Consider the following 20,376-nt stretch of genomic DNA (forward strand, 5'->3'; position numbering starts at 1 on the left):
TAGGAGACCTGTTTCGAAGGGAGGCTCACTGGAAGGCTGCTTTGCGCGCCAAGCACAGTTTTTACTTAGATTATATTCAGTATTTTAAACCAATAAAAAGTCGCCTTAAAAAAATGCCGTTATTTACATTTTACATAAAGTTGAGAAAGTGTTATTTCTATTTTATTGGGGGGGGGTGTTGCTGGAGATGATGGGGCTAATAACCACCCCTCTGCCTCGCACCCTTTGGCGCCACCACGGCTTCCGAAATCTGGGACCTTCTCTCCTACCCTCCATTTGTTCAGCTTTGCAAGGGAAGTAATGAGTCTTCCGCAAGTTGTAGCAGATTCTGTAACGCAGTCCCTCGGGACCTCACTGCCAGTTTTAAACCCTCGGAGTCCTCGGAGCGGGCTGGCGTGGGAGGTGGAGAAAGCGGCAGGGGGCAGCTCCCGCCGCAGCCGGGTGTGGAGCGGACACACCCGGCCTCCAACAAAGCTTTGGATAACACAGCGCCTCAGGGGAGCATGAATGGGGCGCCTCTGTTTCCAGTCGGGTTCAGATGCGTCTCCATTCTTTTTCCACTGTAGCCTCAAGGCACAGAAACACTTTTCTCCGCGTGCTGAAGAGGCTGAGGAGGCGGGTGGGGTGTTGTTTTTTCCTCGAACCCAGAACCTGCGAGACAGGGCCTGGTTCCCTGCCGGGAGCAGCTCCAAAAAAGCCGAGAGAACGCAGGAGGGCAACAGGGAGGACAGGAGAGGCTTCGCAGAGGCCTGGACCACGCCAGCCGCGGCCCCACCTGCGAGGGGGCGGGACCTTTCGGCGCTGGACCAATCAGCACCTACCTGCGCTCACCTGGCCTCCTCCCGCAGGCTCCCGCGGACCACGGCGCTCAAAGGGGCGCGGAGAGCTTAGTGGAGCACCGGCCCGCCGTCGCGGCACCTTCTTCACCCTTCTCTCTCCAGCCATGAGGCTCCCTAGTGGGCCTCCCTCGTCCCTCCTCTTCCTCCTACTCCAGGTACTCCACTGGCTTGCTCTTGCCCCGGCCGGGACGCTCCCTGGAGGGCGGGCGGGGTCCGCACACGGCGGTGGCGTCGGGAGAGCGCGGGGCTCGGTTCCTTGGCGCCAAGGTAGTCCAGGGAGCCCCGTAAGGAATCCCGGGATGGGTGTGCAGGGCCGGGCACGCCTGTGACCCAGCCTCCCTTTTTTCCCTCTCTTCTCTCAGGCGCAGGTTTGCTGGTTGCCCTGCGTGGCCTCCGAGCCGTGCGGGGCGGGCTTCGAGGAGGCTGAAGTGACCGTGGAGGCGGGAGGTGTGGAGCTGGAACCAGGCCAGGAGCCTGGGAAAGGTAAGACCCTCCAGGAGCCCGCCGGGTGGAAGTGCAGGGCGGGGACCCCACGTGGGCCACTCCCGTGTGGCCCGCGCGAGGGTTGTCCAGGCTGGGGCGGGCGCCTTCGGGACCTGCCTCAGGTATGGGGGAGACGCAGAAAGCATCTCGAGGGCTAGCATGGGGTTGGGCGGCTGACAGAGAAGGACGGAGAGCATAGCGCCCTCTGACGTCTAGCGCTTCTTGCCCCGCTGCGTTGGCTTAGCTTGACCGCCTCCTTCGGGGTGTGGGACGGCTGAACTCCTTGCGCAGCCGGGACGTGGGAAGCTCTCCCCCGCTGGCCCCAGCGGAGGAATGCGCCGTCCACATTCCTCCCTCAAGCCCTGCGCAGGTGTGGGGATGAACCGTGCCCCGGGCAGCCCCCTTCGCCCCTCTCGGGCCCCCTTTGTGTACCGTGCTTTGTGTCTCCGACAGACAGACCGGGTCTGTTTCTCTTCTTCGCTCCCCTCCCCCGCCCCCCTTCTTCCCCGGCAGCTGGAATGCACTCTTAACCCTGCCCTTCCCGGAGGGCCTGCGCCCCTGCAGCCTGCCTGGAAACGGCCTGCCACACCTGCACTGGGGCCATCTCGCACTGGGGACACCTGCCCCCCCCGCCCCCCAGTCTTGGGACTGGAATGTTAGGGCGCTTGAGGGAGTAGGGAGTCTCAAGCCGGAAGATCTTCGAGCTGCGGGGGCGGTGGATGAGAGATCAAAGCACATTTTTGATCTCTCAATTACTTATTCTCCCTCACTCCAAGTTCAAGAATTTGAGAGTAGGGGGGTCACTTTGGTGTGAAGAACCAGTGTGTTATGAGACCCAGGCAGCTGCCACTTATGAGGGCCTCTTTCCCTCCCTCCAGGACATTGGGGGTTCCTCCACTGGATCAAAACCAAGTTCTTAAACAGAGGTGCAACCCAGGATGCTTGGGTGGGATTCCACAGGATCCTTAACCTGTGAAATTATCTAAGAACTTGTGTATGCATTTTTCTGGGGAAGGGATCTGCAATTTACCTGGCTTTCAAAACAATTAACGTTGCCACCTAGCATTTTTCTAGTGCCCCCATCAACATACCCCTCCCCCCAGGTACAAATTCCCACAGCTTGAATGTGAGGGTGTGATGCCTAGGGGACAGAATGGCTCTCCTTTGTTTCTCCTAAAGAGGATTGGAGGCCTTGAGTTGTGGAAGTCTTTTTTTCTTTTCCCAAATAACTCTGCAGATTGACAAAACAATTAACACCCAGGCTAGGCCAGGCTCCTTAGACTCTTGGCTGTAGGAGCCAAGGAGAGGCATTAAGAGGCCATGCCTCATAAACTTTAAATTCTTGCGCATGGGTTTATTACGGACTGGCTAACGAACTGAAACTCAGCCAACCTGTAAAAATGTTAACTTGGGCAGGGCCCCAAATCCAATTCCGGCTCCCTGAGGAAGCTTTATTGCGAACCAGACCTCTGCCAAATCTGCACCCCCTCCCCCTCATTGTCAAGTTCTCTGACTACAGTCTCGGAGAGCAGGCTACGGCTTTGAGTGTTGTCTGTGCTTTATCTTTCTTATTGAAGCAAGAAATATCAGATTAACTGTCACTTCACTAAGCTTGAAGTTGTTGAAGGGAAGCGGTGATCAGGTTTTCGATTTCATGGTCCGGTTGGCAAGTGTTTCTTGGTGATGTCAGGCATTCTAAACCTTTTGAGAAAATTCCGCTTTCCCGGATGTCTGGTGTATGGTTGTGAAAATGGTGGGTTCATGCCAGGAGCACACCTGGGTTATAAAACAAAGCGTGGGTTAACGTGCTTGGGCTAAACTTCTGCCTCCCTGCAACGTGACGGGTTCCTAGAGTGGTCTTCCCGTGACTTAGGCTGTTGCCTTCTTTTGTAAGAAAAAGTAAGTTTCTGGGCCCAATTGGTCTCAATAAATTGGGACTCCCTGACAAAAAATATTGGTATTTCTCCCCTACTCTTCAACTGCTGGTGTCTTTCTACCTCCTGAACTCAACGCTAGCTCGCCATCCTCAGTACACAGGAGCCCCAGCCTGGATCCAGCCACATTGAAAGGGTTATCCTCGGGGTACATACAAACTCTCAAGTTCAGCCAAGCAGACAATAGTTTCCATATTGCTAAGGAACAATTGCCCCTGTTGTTCGCCCCTGGGTTATGAATATCACAGGTGTCTATGAAGTTGGGCTCAAAGAAATTATCCGATATAATTAATACCTTGTTTGTATGTGCATTTTCCTCTTCAAAGCACTTTCACAACTCTGAGCTTGCTTTATTCTCCTGACATTCTCTGGAAGCTGGTAAGGTAAATATTAAGCAACTTGAGCTCTTAATCTCAGAGTTGGGACTTCAGAAACCTTGTAGCCCAGCCCTGCTGAAAGTTTTAAAGATGGAGAAACGGAGGAACCATTTCTAATGGATTCAATTCACTAGGTTAAACAGCTCGAGAGCTTCCTTTGAGGGTCACAGACGTGACTTTCACCTTTAGGTTTATGCCCGGAACCTGGTAGTTAATAGAATACTCAGTCGGTCTTTACACCAATCTTGACAATTTTACAGATGAAACCTGAGTGGTTGTGGCTTCACCAAAGTCATCACTGCAGTGACCAGCTGGGACTTGAATGGAAGTTTCTGACTCCTAACTTCCACAGCATTTTTTATTACCAGTAAGTGGGAGGTAGATGAAATGGAGTGGAATGCTGGAGCGCCAGATCCTGCAGACACCAATAACAGCCCTGTACCCCGAAAGCTCTTAGTCATTTATTCCTTTTTGTGACAGGGTTTTCAGGAACCATTCCTGTAGAGGAAACCGGCCTGGCTACAGTCTCTAAGCGTCCTAGTGATGGGGGCTTGGGTCAGGTGAAGCTGGGCTTGCCTAGACCAAGAGTGAGAGGTTAGTCTGGAGGAAGGTAGAGCAGGAATGTTCCCCCACCCCAAACCCACAGCCTGGGGTCTGTCTTCCTTCGAGTGTGCTCTGGAAACAAATACAGAGGATAGGTGGGAGGAAGGACCTTGCATGGTATTAGTGCCGTGGTTAAAAGTGAGTGACCTAAAGTGGCCTGTACATCCTGGATGGTGAACAGTTGAGAGAGGCAGTTTAATTACAGTAAAGAAATCCAGTACTTCATTATGGTCCCTCAGCAGGTTCAACTCACCCTTAGTCAGCATTTGGGTGGGATTAAAGCTTACTCTCATTAGCTTTGGTAGGAAACTTCAAAGTTCAGTAATGAATCTGACTGAGCATGAGTTCGTTTCAAGATGGTTTTGCTTATTTCAACTTGTGTAAAAATTGCCTTTTGTTTTGGATTCCCCCATTCTGGGCTGTGCCCTCCATTTACATTTTATTCTTTCGGTAAACACATTTAGCATCTGCATGCATCAGGCACTTTTCTAGAACTGCAGCTAAGGCAATGAACAAAACTAAGTCCTTGCCCTCGGGGAGCTTACAGTCTAATATTATTTTTTATGCTTATGACTGCCTTGCAAAGCAGGTGGTGGTAACTTTCCCTTAACGGTAAAATGGGGATAAGAAACTTTGCATGAGGTCACTGGGGCAGTCAGCAGTAAGGCCAGGATTTAACCCAGGGGGATTCCACAGTGCCCAATCAATCTGCTTCTGAGGAATGAATATCTGGGAACTGGGGCTTCCAGCTTGGCAGGCTGCCTTGCTGGCTTAGCAGCGGAGGAAGGTTGGTTGCTGAAGCCTGTCGTACATCACCATTAGCTTGTGCCTCGGGAGCAGGTCTCAAATCTCTAGTCTTCATCCCCACCTCCTCGCACAGCACTCCGTTCCTAGGTTACCCAGCGCAGGGTATGCTCACCTCTCAGCTGTGTGAGGGAGGCATTGCTTACGATGAGCGATGAGTTTCTAGGGCTCGAAACTACAGCTCTGCAAAGCATTTGGAGGATGATGGAGGAGAAGGAGGGAGAGAAGGGCCTCCCCTGCCCAAATCAGCTGAAGCTTTGATTCTGAGGCTGAAGTCTCTCTGTTCAGAGAACCATTGTTATTGAAGAATAATGTATGTGGAGGAAAGTGCTTCGGGCTGATAAATGCACAGCTAGATGAACATCACAAATTTAAAACCCCCATGTTCCCAGCACACAGGTCAAGAAACAGCATCACCGTGCCTCAGATGCCCCTTCCTTCCCCGTCTCCACCCTCGCCCACCAGAAAAACCACTATCCTGACTTCTAATACTATAGATTAATTTGCCTGTATTTGAATTTTATGTAAAAGAATCATACAGAATATCCCCTTGGATCTGGCTGCTTTCACTGCACATCATGAGATTCTTTAGTTCAGGAGATGGTTGTAGTCGATTGTCCTTGTGCGATTGGTTCCGTTTTGTGACTATCTACAGTTCTAGGTAGGTATTAGAAGTTTCCATTCTTTGGCTATTACAATTAGTGCTGCTGCGAACATTAGTGTTCCAGACTTTTGGTGAAACTTCACGTACAATCCGTTAGGTACACACCTGGGAGCATAACTGCTGAGTTAACTAAGAATTACCTGAGAATCTCAGTACTGTGGCTGGGTACTGAAAAGTCAGCTTTTTCTGGCTCTACCATCCCCCCACCCCGCCAACAGCCTCCTTACCAGACCGCTTCTTTCTGGATTCTTGATTCTCTCCTGGCCCTGTGCTGAGAGACTGCAAGTCTTTATTATGTATTTGGTCATATCCTTCGTCTTGGGGGAGAAATCGTTCCATTTGTCCTTGAGCTACTACTTGTTGCTTTCCCCCAAAGTAGAAATCTGGAAAGGGCCCTGAATTTCTTAGATGAGGGATTCTTCCTGGCTGGAGAGTTTTATCCCAATCAGTGTGTGGGTGGGCAGCAGCCTCCTCATATGGCCAGGATGGTGGTGTCCAGCTCCTCCCTCATGATAGAGACGGTGAAGTGTCTGAGGCCCAAGGCCAAGCTGAGTGGTCATTCAGCCAACAAATGTCTGAGTACGTACTGGGTGCTGGATGTTCAGAGGTGAGCAAGGCCCACAGCTCCTTAACCTCAGTGAGCTCCCGGATTAGAGGACGAAGCAGATCAGTCACCAGACAGTTTTAATAGTAAAATATTTCATTCAGCAAATATTTATTGAGCACCTACTAAGTGCCAGGTACTATTCTGGGTGCTGGGAATACATTAGTGAGCAAAATAGGCACAAAACTGCGGCTTCATTGACCATTTGCCTGCTAGTGGAGGGAGACAGACAAAATAAGTTATATACATACACACACATATTACGTATAATATATATACATGACATATGTATATTATATATATGATCAAGTGGGAGTTGGGGGGGTGGGAATATAGAGTCACATAGAAGGGCTGCTGACATGTTACTGAGGAGGGCGTGGACCTGGAGGAAGTGATGTCCAAGCCAGAGGCTGGGGAAGAGTAGGCAAGGGGGTTGGGGCATGAGAGGTAGTAGGGAGTGTTCCTGGCTAGGGAACAGCATATGGGGTCCAGGAATTTCAATACATTTAGTCTGGCTGGACCATGGAGTGTAAGGTGGGAGGAGGCAAAAGGAGAAGTAGACAGGGTCCACTCCCACTTGGAATTTGTCTCATCCCATAACGGGCAGCGAGATGTTTGTGAAAGGCAGGAGAAGCGGCTGAAGTCCCGGTTGTGCCCCCCTGGAAGCCAGCATCTTTGAGGTCTCTTCTAGAATAAGGATACTGCCCCCTGCCCCCCAGCATCCCTTCTCAACTCTCCTTCCAGACTTTTCCCAGACCCCCAGGACGTGTTCAGCCTCAGCTGAATTTTCCCCTTCGTTTCATTTAGTTTCCCGGCATTGCCAACTGGCAGCAGGGCTCGTGAGGAAGAGTTTTCTAACAAAGCAAAGCACAAAAAAAAAAAAAAAGCAACCTAAATACCATTTACTGAGAGCTTACTGAGTTCCAGAAACTACACTATGTACTTTATGTAATAAGCCCCTTTAATCCTCCTAAAAGCCCCATGAGGCAGTGGAGTTGGCCCCATTTAACTGGGTAGGAAACGTAGGCTTGTAACTTTGTAACCTCTCCAAGGTCACCCAGCTAGTAAATTGTGGAGTTAGGATTTGAACCCCAGTTGGACTCCTAAGTGTGAGGCACTAACCATTTAGGGGTTAGGGGGAGAGAGGAAGAGGTTGTGAGTCTTCTGGCCCCAACCAAGCTGGAAGAAGCTTGGAAATAGTTAAACTTCTGACCCAAGAGCTTCAAATTCCTGTTCCCTCCACAGGCCTCTGTTAATCACCAGACGCTGGAGCGGGGGGAGGGGGCACTTCTATCCAGGACCCCTGGCCTCCCTTTTAGGATGGGGGGAGTAGGGAGGGTTCAGATACCAGGCCTGATAGCATTCTCACTGACAGCTCCCAGAGAATCTGCTTCTGGCTGTTCATCTTCTGCCTCTCCTCACCCCACCCCCACCTTCTGCCAGCATCACAGACCTTCCCCCACCTTGCCCTGAGTGGAGGAGCTTGGCATGCTCTGAGCCCCCTCCCCCAGCCAAATCTGGGCACCCTTGTGGTTCCGGGTTACCTAGAGCGTCAGTGGTCTGCTAATTCCTCAAGCTGACAGAATCCCCGCCAGGCTGCAGCGGCTTTGGTCCCACTGAACTTCAGGGTGTTGGGGTCCTGCCACTTGCCCAGTGAACCAAGATGCCTGGGAAAGAAAGCCAGATGAACACCTTCCTTTTCCCTTCTAGGCCATCTTTGAACTCACAGCTCCGGCTCCGTTCCTGCCTGAAATCTGAGGAGACCACTCAGAGCCAAGAGGCAGCAGTTCTGGTGGCTGCTTCCTCCTTGTGAGAGTCTCTCAAGGTTCCACAGAACCCTGGGGAGGAAAAGATCTGTCTTCCCCCAGGATTCCGCACCATCTCTAGGGGGAGGTGGTGGAGAGATGGGGCTGAGGAGGCACCATCCCAGGCTTTCCTCTCCCCGCGCCAATCTCAGTAATCCCACTTTTGTTTATTTAAGAGCACGTAAGATTAGTTCAGAATTACATCTCTATTACCGAGAAACTTTAAACTTGTGTTGGAGACCAGAAGTAGGTTGATCTTGCCCAGGGATTCCGAACTCAGGGGCGCACATTAGCTGTAGGAGGTCTTTGCTCCCCAGGAATTAATTGTGTGCAAGAGTGCGCGTGTATTTGTCTGAGAAGATTCCCCTCCAAAATTTGGGAACCAGAGCATACTCCCCACTCTCCCTTGCCCCCCTGTCGAAAGCTCTTCACATTCTTGTCAAATCCAGCGGTGGGGATGGGTTTGATGGTGTGCATCTGGGCACAGGCGAGGGAAGATGAGGTTCTAGGCCTGGTTTCTCATCCCAAACTGGGTGGCCCGGGGCAGTTGCTCTGGTCCCAGCTCCTTTGCCTTGTGGTTCTAACTCTCCTGTGTGTGGGAGGTGCCTCCCGAGGTCCTGGAGCTAAGAGGAGGTGGACGGTTGGTTGGTTGGTTGGTCCGAGGGCAGGGGTGGAGGGCTCGGTTACCAGCCTGAGTGTCTTGCTTAAAGTTGCTTCTCCCAACGAGCCCCATCTTGTAGCTTCAGGCAGGGAGAAAAGACAGCTACTTATGGGCTCTCACACACAAGCCAGAACAAGATGCCAGGCCCACACCCTGCCCTCTCCTTGTGGAGTCCGATTCAGCAGGGACTTCTCACCAGGGCTTCACGACCTGCTATTTTCTTGTCTCTTGTGGTCTCTTTCTGCTTCCAGAATTCTCCTGCATTCCCCAGCTGAGACTCAACCATACTTCAACTGGTTTACTCCTGCTTTTGGCCCCTGAGTCAGTAGTTTGCAAGCTTGGCTGATTATCAGAATTGCCTAGGGAGCTTTTTATTTTTATCATACCCCCTCCATATGTACTGTTTTCATATTATTTATTGTAGTATTGGGCTGGTTGGTTGGGATTTTACATTGATACGTGAATATATGTTCACTGTAAAGACAATGTTTTTTGATAAAATTTGTAGCACTTACTATGTGATAGGTTCAGCTCTTAAGTTCTTAGCATTTTACATGTATTAGCTCATTTAATCGCCATAACATCCCTTAAGGTAGGTAGTACTGTTACTATCCCCATTTTACAGATGAGGAACCTGACGCCAGAGAGATTAAGTAACTTGCCCAAGATCACACAGCTAATAAATTGTAGAGCTTGGATTCAAATCTAAGCAGCCTGAGCTTTAACTGCTGAACTCCACTGCTTCCCAAGAGAAGTAAATCAGAAATAAACACACGAAAGTTCTTCTCGTCCTCAGTTTTGCTCCCTAACGATAAGCACAGTTAATGATTTAATGTGAATCCTTGTAGACGTTTTTCTGTACAAAAAATGTTCTGTATGCATACAGGAATTTTTAAAACAAGAATTGGACTATATCATGCATACAAACGTTATTCTGCAACTTGCTTTTTTAACTTACTGAATCATGGGCATCACAGGTATTTCCAGACTGTTAAATAAATATTTCTCTTGTTTAATTGCTCCATAGTGTTCTACATGGTGGATATACCATGATTTATTTAGTTAATCCCCTATTTTTATCTTTTACAAATGTGGACGTGGGGAGGAGTTAACATAAAAATTGGGAAGTGTTTGGAGTTTTAGAAATCTAGGGGCCAGGGGCTGGCCCCGTGGCTGAGTGGTTAAGTTCGCGCACTCCGCTGCAGGCAGCCCAGTGTTTCGTTGGTTCGAATCCTGGGCGCGGACATGGCACTGCTCATCAAGCCACGCTGAGGCAGCGTCCCATATGCCACAACTAGGACCCACAATGAAGAATGTACAACTATGTACCGGGTGGCTTTGGGGAGAAAAAGGAAAAAAATAAAATCTTTAAAAAAAAAAAAAAAAGAAATCTAGGGGCCAGCCTGGTGGTGCAGTGGTTAAGTTCGCATGTTCTGCTTCCACGACCTGGGGTTCGCCAGTTCAGATCCTGGGTGCGGACCTACGCACCGCTTTGTCAAGCCATGCTGTGACAGGCGTCCCACATATAAAGCAGAGGAAGATGGTCATGGGCCAGTCTTCCTCAGCAAAAAGTGGAGGATTGGTGGCAGATGTTAGCATAGGGCTAATCTTCCTCAAAAAAAAAAAAAAAAAGAAAAAGAAATCTAACTATCAAGAATTGCTTTATTTTAGGAAAGACTGCTGTAGAAAGATGATTGAATGAATCGTTTATCTTAATCCTATCCAGATAAATTAAGCATTTATGTTTCAATCAATACCTTTAAGAACAAGCTTTGCAGTAAGCTTAATAAGGTTACTAGACCATTTAAAAAGCATTAGTGGGCTGGCCTGGTGGTGCAGTGGTTAAGTTTGCACGTTGTGCTTCAGTGGCCCTGGGGTTCGTCAGTTCAGATCCCGGGTGCGGAGCTATGCACCACTTGGCAAGCCATGCTGTGGCAGGCATCCCACAAGTAAAGTAGAGGAAGATGGGCACGGATGTTAGCTCAGGGCCAGTCTTCCTCAGCAAAAAGAGGAGGATTGGCAGCAGTTAGCTCAGGGCTAATCTTCCTCACACAAAAAATTTTTTTTTCTCAACTTCTTCTTTAGATTTCAAAATCTAGTTCGCAAGCATTTTGCTGAATAGAAGTTGATTTCCATTCTTAAAGAGGATACTCATTTCTGATCTTATTTTCCCCCAGCAGGGGCTTATGGGTTTTTTCTTAAACCCAAATATCACTGCAATAAACAGTCTTATACAGGGCAGTTGCAGTGATGTAAAGAATGCATTCTTTTTTTTTTTTTTTTTTAAAGTTTTATTTTACCTTTTTCTCCCCAAAGCCCGCCGGTACATACTTATGTATTTTTAGTTGTGGGTCCTTCTGATTGTGGCATGTGGGATGCTGCCTCAGCATGACTTGATGAGTGGTGCCATGTCCGCACCCAGGATTCGAACTGGTGAAACCCTGGGCTGCCGAAGTGGAGTGTGTGAGCTTAACCACTCGGCCACAGGGCCGGCCCCAAGAATACCTTCTTGAAAACCTCAAATAAATTATGACTCCCAGGATTCAAGACTTATGTCTCATATGAACATATGTGAAATGTGTGTGCGTGGATGGGTGGGGAAGCTAAGGGGATGCTTACAACTCGCTAGTCTCTCCAGCTTTGGAATCATGTGACTTTTTACACTTTTTCTTAATTTGGGGGATTTGCATTTCTTCAGACTTAGCATACGAAGTGAGACTTTAATATTTATTAAATGTTTAATATTTATAATATTTATTTAAATATTATATTAAATATTTAATATTTACTATTTCAAATTTCTGCGCCTGAGGCTTGCGTGACATGTAACTGTATTATAATGTATGCCAGCCCGGGTAGTCTAATGGTTAATATTTGGTGCTCTCCCTGCTGCAGCCCAGCTTCGTTTCCCAGTCAAGGAGTCACACCACCCATCTGTCCCTTGTCATACTATGGTGGCTGCTGTTGCTGGGATGCTGAAAGCTATGCCATCAGTATTTCAAACACCAGCAGGACCACCCATGGTGGACAGGTTTCAGTGGAACTTCCAAACTAAGACAGACTAGGAAGAAAGAACTTGCCACCCTCTTCAGGAAAAATTGGCTGTGAAACCCTGTGCATCGCAGTGGAGTATTGTTAGATATAGCACCGGAAGGTGAGAGGATGGCACAGAAACACTGGGCAGCGTTCCGTTCTGCTGTACACAGGGTCACTACGAGTCGGGATCGACTCCACGGCACCAGCAACAACAAACTGTAATGTAGAGAGTGCCTGAGCTGGAGTTCCAGAGCCCCTGGGCCCAGGTCAAATCTCTTTGTCTACTTACTAGCTGTGGAAACTTGCGTAAGTTACTTAGCCTCTATGCCCCAGTTTGCTCATCTGCAAAATAGGGATAATAGTGAGGATCTCATAAGTCTGTAGTGAAGATTAAATGAGTTAGCCTGTGAAAAAGCATGCAGTAAGTAAACGTTATGTGTTAGTGGTGGTAAAAATAGCAGTATTGTTATAGTTTGTATACATATTTCTTTAGAATGCATTCCTGGAAGCAAAATTGCTGGGTCAAAGGACCTTCATAGTTCATTCAACAATTATTAAACACATGCTTTGTACCAGGCATTGGGCTAAGTGTTGGGATACAGTGATAAGCAAATTATAGAGACTAGTAAGGAAGATAGGCAATTAGATAATAACAAGTAAACATAATTACAAGTTGTAATAAATTCTATGGAAGAAAGTTACGTGGAGCTAGGAGAGTTTTTTTGTTGTTTTATTTCCTTTAAAGATTTTATTTTTTCCTTTTTCTCCCCAAAGCCCCCCCGGTACATAGTTGTATATTCTTCGTTGTGGGTCCTTCTAGTTGTGGCATGTGGGACGCTGCCTCGGCGTGGTTTGATGAGTAGTGCCATGTCCACGCCCAGGATTCAAACCAACGAAACACTGGGCCGCCTGCAGCGGAGCGTGCAAACTTAACCACTTGGCCACGGGGCCAGCCCCTAGGAGAGTTTTTAACAGGGGAAACTGATCTACTTTGGGAGAGTTAAGGGAAGCTTTCCTTGAGAAAGTAACGTTTGAATTGGGATCTGAAACATGTTAGGAGTTAATTGGGTAAAATCGGAGTGGGAATGTAGGCAGAGACTGTTCTAGACAGAGGGAGCAGCATATGCAAAGGCCCTGTGGTAAGGAGGTTATGATGCATTTAAGAAGAGGAACTAATGTAGCTGGACAGTGGAGCTAGGGATTGGGCACATTAAAGATTTTGTTATTTATCCCAAGAACAATGGCACATCATTGATGAGTTTCAAACAAAGAAGTAATCTTATTTCATTTTCTCTAATCTATCATCTGTTGCATTTTTAAAAGATCCTTCTTAAAAAAAAAAAAAGATCCTTCATTTTAAATGGAGATTTTTGCATTCCTTTTGCCGAAGATGATGTAGTATGTACTAAAGAGTGTGGTGGTAGTGATGGAGAGGAAGAGCCTTGGTGATCGACTGGAAAGGGGAGTCTGAGGGAGAAATGGTCAAGGAAGATGATGATGCTAGCTAACCGTATCCCAGACACTGTGCTAAGTATTAACTCATTTAACCGAGGTGGCTGTTATTAGCATCGTTCCCGTTTTATAGGTGAGGAAACAGACTTGCCCAAAGTGAGTGGTGGAACTGAAATTTGAGCCCAGGTACTGTGGACCCAGACTCTGTGCTGCTTCTGAGACCCAGGTTTTGGGTTGAGTGGCTGAGTGTATGATATGTTGTTCCCTGGGAGAGAGTGGGAAAGTTCCATATTTAGGCTCAGAGTAAAGAAAATCATGAATTTGCTTTAGGACATATCGATTTCAAGATATCTTTAAAACATCCAGGGGGGAGGTATTGAATAGACAGATGCATGTGTTTTTCAGAGGAAGGATCTGGACGTTTGAAATTTTGATACATCTTCTAAAATACCCTCCAAAAGCCACATCAATTCACCTACTTACGAGAAATAAATGAGAGAATCAGCAACTTTAAAAAAACAACAAACCACCTTCTCCAGATCCACCTCCAAAAACTGATTCAGTAGAAATGATGAGTGGTCTGGAGTCAAGGAATCTCGATTTTTTTAAAGTTCTCCAGGTGATTCTATCAGCTGTGTTTGGGAACCATTACTCTGTGATAGCATGAAGACCATTGTGAAGAGTTTAATGTATCTCTTTTTTTTTTTTTTTTTTTTGAGGAAGATTAGCCCTGAGCTAACATCTGCCGCCAATCCTCCTCTTTTTGCTGAGGAAGACTGGCCCTGAGCTAACATCCGTGCCCATCTTCCTCCACTTTATATGTGGGACGCCTGCCACAGCAGGACTTGCCAAGCGGTTCCACGTCCACACCCAGGATCCGAACCAGCTAACCCCGGGCCGCCGAACCAGAATGTGTGCACTTAACTGCTGCGCCACCGGGCCAGCCCCAGGTGCAGCCCTTCTAGCCACCAGACCCTTAATTGCTATCCCAGATGTTCCAGGTTGATCACTAGGATCTCTGTTCTGGTCTGGTCTTTGGGGATGGGAATCAGAGAGCCAACCAGCACACCTCACGCTGAGCTCTGAGTCAGCCATGTTCCATGCTTCTGGAGTGCTGTAAACTATAGCCCAGCTTGGGTTTCTCTCTGGGGTTTATAAGGGAAGACCCAGCTCCCAAGGGTAAGGAGGAACCTGAGTCATGTAGCTCTTTCCAGAGAGCTTTCTGCAGAGAGGCAAGACCAACTCCTGTAGAAACAATTGTTTTCTCCTCAACAACATGGGGTTGCATATAACTTTTCTAGTCAGAGGGGAAAAAAATCACAACTCATTCTGATTGCAAATCAAATGCATGTTTACTATGGAAAAATTGGAAGATAAGCAAAATGGAGGTCCACCCCCCATTAAGGGCCTTTGTCATTTCAAATGAACTTTTTCATTAGATCTTCCAGGTCCATTTCCCTAATGGAGTCTTTGTGAGAGCTGTCTGATCTGAGGGAGAGGGCCCGAGTCCCTTGTTTCACTGCTCCACAGCTCGCCCTCCAGCCAGCCTGGCTTCCCTAACAGTCCAGCCTCCTCTTTTACTTAGTGGGGCTGCAGAAGGGCTCCGTGCTGAAGGCCTCATGCCTCATCGACCCCATCGGCAGGAAGATCCAGGTGCAGGGTGAACAGTGCATAAACTGTGGGCCGTCTGCCAGGTGTAACCCACTCTGCCAGGGTCATGCTGTCGTCCGGGAGCTGGTCATTTTCGTAAAGCCGCTGCTGCGCTGGCGGCCACTCCAGGATGCCTTCCACCAAGCGCTTCAGCTCCGGCATTGGGCTCGACTCCTTTGTGTCCCCAGAGATGGTGATCTTGTGGTGACAAATCATCACAAACACCTCCATGGCGGCAGGTCTGCTTGCTCTGCTCTCAGCTTTTGCGAAGGAAGAGTCCGGCTACTTTGAAGATGCGGCAGGGCCAGGCTACGGCGGGGCAGGGCGTGTGGAGCGCGGTGGGTGCTTCATTTCCCAGCATGCCGTGGGCGGCTCCCTGGTCAATCACGTGTCCTCGAGTCCCCTTGGTGTCCCCGCATGCCTCGCGGGCTCCCGATCCTGCCCCCCTCCTGCCTGCCTCGCCCCACCGGCCTGGATCATGTCCCTTGCCTGACTCTGTCTTGGGCTTTTTGAACCTGGAAGATCGTTGGTTCTAGGAGAGCTAGTCTGCCTTGCAGGTGCCGAGGCTCAGCTCCATCTCTCTCTCTCGTTATTTTTTAAGAAATATAAAATATTAATATTTTATGTTATAATTATCAGGCTATAAACTACAAATGGTTGTTACCTCCCCCCCCTCAGCAGAGCACTGTTTTTCCTTGATAGGTTTTCTTTTACGACATTTAAGCCTATAGATTAGACATTTGAGCAACTGTAGCACACATAATTAAGTATTCTATTGAAAGTTGTTATTGAGACTTTATTTTTTACGTTTAAGCAATATTAGTGAACATCCTTGCAGATATGGTTTTGTCCCATCTGGGATGATTTCCTGGCACGATTCCTGGGGTCACAAGGCTTTTTAAAAGTCTTCTTAATTGCCAGAAAGAATGTGCCAGTTTCCATTCCCTCACCCCCTAACAATATATAGCAGCATCCATTTCCCAAGTATTCCAACACTTGTTTTTTAATTTGTATTTGTTAGTAAGTGAACTTGTTTTCTATGTGTGGTTTTACTCAGGAGAATCTCAGAATCTTCTTTCAAGGCAATTCCACATACTTTCTCCCACACCTTCTTATCCCAGTCCCTTAACAGAAGGTAGTAACAGCTGTAAGGACAAATTTGTTTGCTTTCTTAGTTAGATATGTCCCTAAACTAAGCTAGAACGGAGACTTGGACAGTTTCTCTCCCATTTCCCACAAGCTGCCTTTTGGCCACAACACTTTGAAACTGATATTACTTTTCCCTTCTGGTCAAAATGCCCAAAGATCAGAAGGGAAACTGGCCAAGGTTGATCACTTGAAGGACATTTTGTCCCCAGAGAGATGGGTGGTTTCATTTTACAAGAACATCCAGTAAGGTTGGACATTGGGCCTACAGAGTACCTCTATGTCACGGCCGAGAAGACAAGCTTTTGACCTTCAAAGGTATTCCCTTGGGAGTTCGGAGGCAATTTTAACTTAAAAGCAGGTCTGGAATGAGTTCTCAGCCCAGTATCCATCAGTTCTTCTAAGTTTATTTTAAAAGCTTTCTTTTTTCAACAGCTCTAGTACCCCAGGGACTAAACTCTTCTTGCCCGAGTTTTATAGTGGCGCCAGTTCAGGATCTGAAGCCAGGCGTGGCGGGGTGGTCTTAGAGAGGCGCTTTGAGCCCAGGCCAGGGACTTCTGGTTCCATTGGACGTCTTTCTGTCTAGTGCAGATACACAGAGTTCTGATTTTTTTAATTAATTTCTCTAGAAGCAGTCTCAGGTTACTAACGCCCTTCGACAATACTCTGGGAATCGTGTGTTTAGGCTCAGTGATGAAAGCTATCCGTTTATATTGGTCTGGCGCTTACCTACCTCTTCATCACATTCATTGACTTTGTGATGCAGAATCTCTGTGGGAGAAACTGAGTCTAAAGCAGTTGAATGACTTTGTTTAGGGTCCCAGGTGGATGTGGAAGTAAGAGCTCTGTTTAGGTCTCTGTTTTCCAGGCTTAAGATCTGAACTGTTGCCCCACGTGCTCACCGGTGCTCACCAACTTGCCCCAGAAAGGGTTTGACACAAGCCCATTCATGCCCCCATGACTTGGCCGGGATCTGTGGCCTTGTAGAGCTAGGCTGCAGTCAGGAACGGGAATCAGCTTACTTCACTAGCTGTTAGAAGGCGGGGTAGAAGAGGGATGAGTGGTGATGAGACCTGGTTTCAATCAATTTCATTTTGAAACCAGTAATAGAAGCCAGTAGTGCCAGGAACCATCTGGGAGGAAGTTGTAATGATCTGCCCCAGGGCTTACCGTTTACCAGCCTTTCCATGACTCATGGCTCGCAGGGAAAACTACTCATGTTCTTACAGGTGCCTCGGCAAGTTTCTGTGGGCAGGTCAGCTTGTCTGTGAGATCTCCATCCTCTGCCCCCACAGTAACCACGGAGCACCCCTACGAAACAGTTTTCTCCAAGTGCAGGCTAAGCCAGCTCCCTCGCATGCTCTTTGGTCCTATAATTTCCTTCTCCGTTTGGTCCTTCATCCCTCAGGTAACGCTTTTGTAGCTAACCGCTTACCCGCTTTGAGAGATTGTTTCTCTGTGATGTAGAGAGAGGCCCAGACCTGGAGTCAGAAACCTAGGTTAATTGTGAGTAGGCTAAAGTTACCTTTTAATGAGGTCTTACTGTGGGCCCGACACAGTGCTTAGTGCTGTGGGAACGTTATCCCATTTCATTCCTCCAATAACCTTATGAGGTAAGTCTTAGTCCCATTTTCCAGACAAGGAAGTAGCTGCCATATGGATTTGAACCCAAGTCTTTCGGACTCCCGATCCCGTGTTCTTCATCACCCTTCTGCTTTAGGACTTGATATCTAGTCCCGCTGCTTCCTAGCTGTGGGCCCCATATGCTTCACTTCCCTCTCTCTGAAGCTGCTTACGGAGGCACTTCAACCCCAGGCTGCCTCTTGTTTCTCGAGTTGTCAGACTAGGGGCTATAATATCCACCTTGCAGGTTATTTTTCAAGGATTTGGATAGGAAAGCACTTAGCTGAGTGTCTCGGGCAGAGTGGGTCTTTGAAGCTTATTTCTGCCTGCCTGAGTCATGCCCCTTGGTGTGTTCTGCATCCAGCTGAATTCGAGTTGGAACTGATGGGGCCAGGCCTTCTGGTGCAACTGGAATATGCAGCCTGAGTGGAGGCACGTACACTTGGAGTACACGACTATTGACTTCTCCTTGATTGCTGGCACTGACCCCTCTGAGAATAGATGGACAGCCCTGATACTGTGCTGCAAATGTTTGGAACCGTATAATAATGGAAATGTGCCGGCAAACAGGGTAGTAAAGTGTGTCGTGTGTTCCTGGGGGCAGATTTTGCAGAGAGCAGGAAGAGGGGTTCTGGGCTCCTGGCAGCTTTTAGAGTTAGTTGGGAGGATTAAGGCGTCTGAGTAATAGCGGAGTCAGTCCATTAGCCTTCCACTGGGTAACCTGGTAGGAGGGGATTGGAGAGCTCTTTGCGAGGCTCTCATTAAGGGAAATAGCTGACAGACTTACCTGGCCCGCTGTCTGCCAGCTGGAGACCTTCCCTTAGGAAGAGGGCTGTTTTAAGATTGGGAAAAGTGACTGTTCATTTTTTATCAGTGTTTGAATAGCCAATATGTTCATGTGGGTCAGAATTCAGAAGGGCATATTGTAAAAAGTCGCATCCTCGTTCCCTAGCTGCTGGTTTCTCCACACATAAGCCCAGTTTCTCCACACATAATACATTCCAAAGATATTTTTCAAGTACAATTAAAAATCCAGTTGTGTCAGGCCTGGCCCCGTGGCCGAGTGGTTAAGTTCACACACTCCACTTTGGAGGCCCAGGGTTTTGCTGGTTTGGATCCTGGGCGTGGACATGGCACCACTCATCAAGCCATGCTGAGGCGGCGTCCCACAGAGCACAACCAGAGGCACTCACAACTAGAGTATACAACTATGTACCAGGGGGCTTTGCGGAGAAGAAGAAAAAGAAAAAAAATACTCTTGTTGGGCAGGTGAAACAGGTGAAGGGGTTTAAGAGCTACAAACCTCCAGTTAGAAAATAAGCCATGGGGGTGTAATGTACAGCATAGGGAATATGGTCAATAACACTGTAATAACTTTGTATGGTGACGGATGGTAACTAGACTTATTGTGGTGACATTTTGTAATGTAAATAAATATCGAATCACTAAGCTGTACCCCCGACACTAACAGGATATTGTATGTCAGTCATACTTCAATAAAAAACAAATACAAATGTTAGCATATTAGCATGGACTACATTGCTCTATATCTTTTGTGTTAATTAGCATTATATCTTAGAGATCTTTCCATATCAATACATACAGACTTCCTCATCTTTTCTATGGCTGCATAGTGTTCTCTTATATAGATGGTATCGTAAAACAGTCTCTCTCTCGCTCTTTTTTTTGCTGAGGAAGATTTGTCCTGAGCTAACATCTGTGCAAGTCTTCGTCCATTTTTTAGTATGTGGGCCGCTAACAGCGCTGTGTAGGTCTGTGGCTGGGAACCAAACCCTGGCCACTGAAGTGGAGTGGCTGAACTTAACCATTAGGCCACCAGGGGTAGCCCCCAAAGAATCTCTTAATGATGGACATTTGGGTTGTCTGGACTTTTGCTGTTACAATCAGTGCATTGTTAATTAGTTTGGTAGATAGCTGAGGAGAGGCTATTTTGGACAGAAGGCAGTATCCTCTAAGAATTTAAAGGTACTTGGGGATAGACACTTTCACTCCCTGATGCATCCCGCGTGTCTAGAAGAATGTTGGGCACATAGGAAACACTCAACTAGTTCTTGAATGAAAGCTGTGTTCAAGAACCTGGCTTTAGAATCTGACCCCCCTGGGTTCTCATTCTAATTCCACTCACCAGCTGTGTGCCCTTGAGCAAGTCCTCTCACCTCTGCACTCCAGTTTCCTCATGTGGTATAAGAGTCTGTGTGAACTTCTGGGGTTTACAAATTTGTGATTTGGGGGTTTCATCTTATTTGATATTCAAGATGGCTCTGTGAAGTCTAGTTTCCATCTTCCAAATGAGAAAACCTAAATTCCTAACAAGTTAATTCAAGTTCCGTATCAGCATATTGATGTTTCCAACTAATGGAGCGCTGAGGGACCTTTGCATGTGTCTTTAACATAGCTTTAAGCAGCGCTGAATCACCTGGTGCCTTTAGACATTCTCTCTAAGCTTTTCGTATTCTTCTTACACTGAGGAGAAAGTGTATTTGGGCTTCTGCTCTTGAAGACCTCTTTAATAACATGCTTCTGTCCATTCAAACCAAGGGAAGGCAGGCCTCAGGCTCAAAGCTTCAGCAAACGATTGATTCTGGGGCCCAGAGAATTCAAATGACTTACCCAGGATCACCCAGCAAGCTCATGTCAGCGCCTGCATAAGAATGTGATCTCTGTCTTCATTAAG

General features: G+C 47.7%; 1 protein-coding gene across 2 annotated transcripts in view; it reads left to right on the top strand.

The window, feature by feature from the left end:
- CDH3 (cadherin 3) overlaps positions 1-20,376 on the top strand; it is a 56,084-nt gene that overhangs the window by 11,845 nt on the left and 23,863 nt on the right. Inside the window, exons 2-3 of one of the 2 annotated variants that reach the window (XM_046682648.1) lie at positions 849-994; positions 1,202-1,322. In XM_046682648.1, coding sequence (XP_046538604.1) covers positions 944-994; positions 1,202-1,322 — 172 coding nt within the window. In that variant the 5' untranslated portion in view covers positions 849-943. Of the gene's footprint in view, positions 1-809; positions 995-1,201; positions 1,323-20,376 lie in introns of those variants that run through there. The other variant, XM_046682647.1, reaches the window with a different exon arrangement.

Source organism: Equus quagga, chromosome 13, assembly GCF_021613505.1.
Source record: "Equus quagga isolate Etosha38 chromosome 13, UCLA_HA_Equagga_1.0, whole genome shotgun sequence".
Classification (NCBI taxonomy): domain Eukaryota; kingdom Metazoa; phylum Chordata; class Mammalia; order Perissodactyla; family Equidae; genus Equus; species Equus quagga.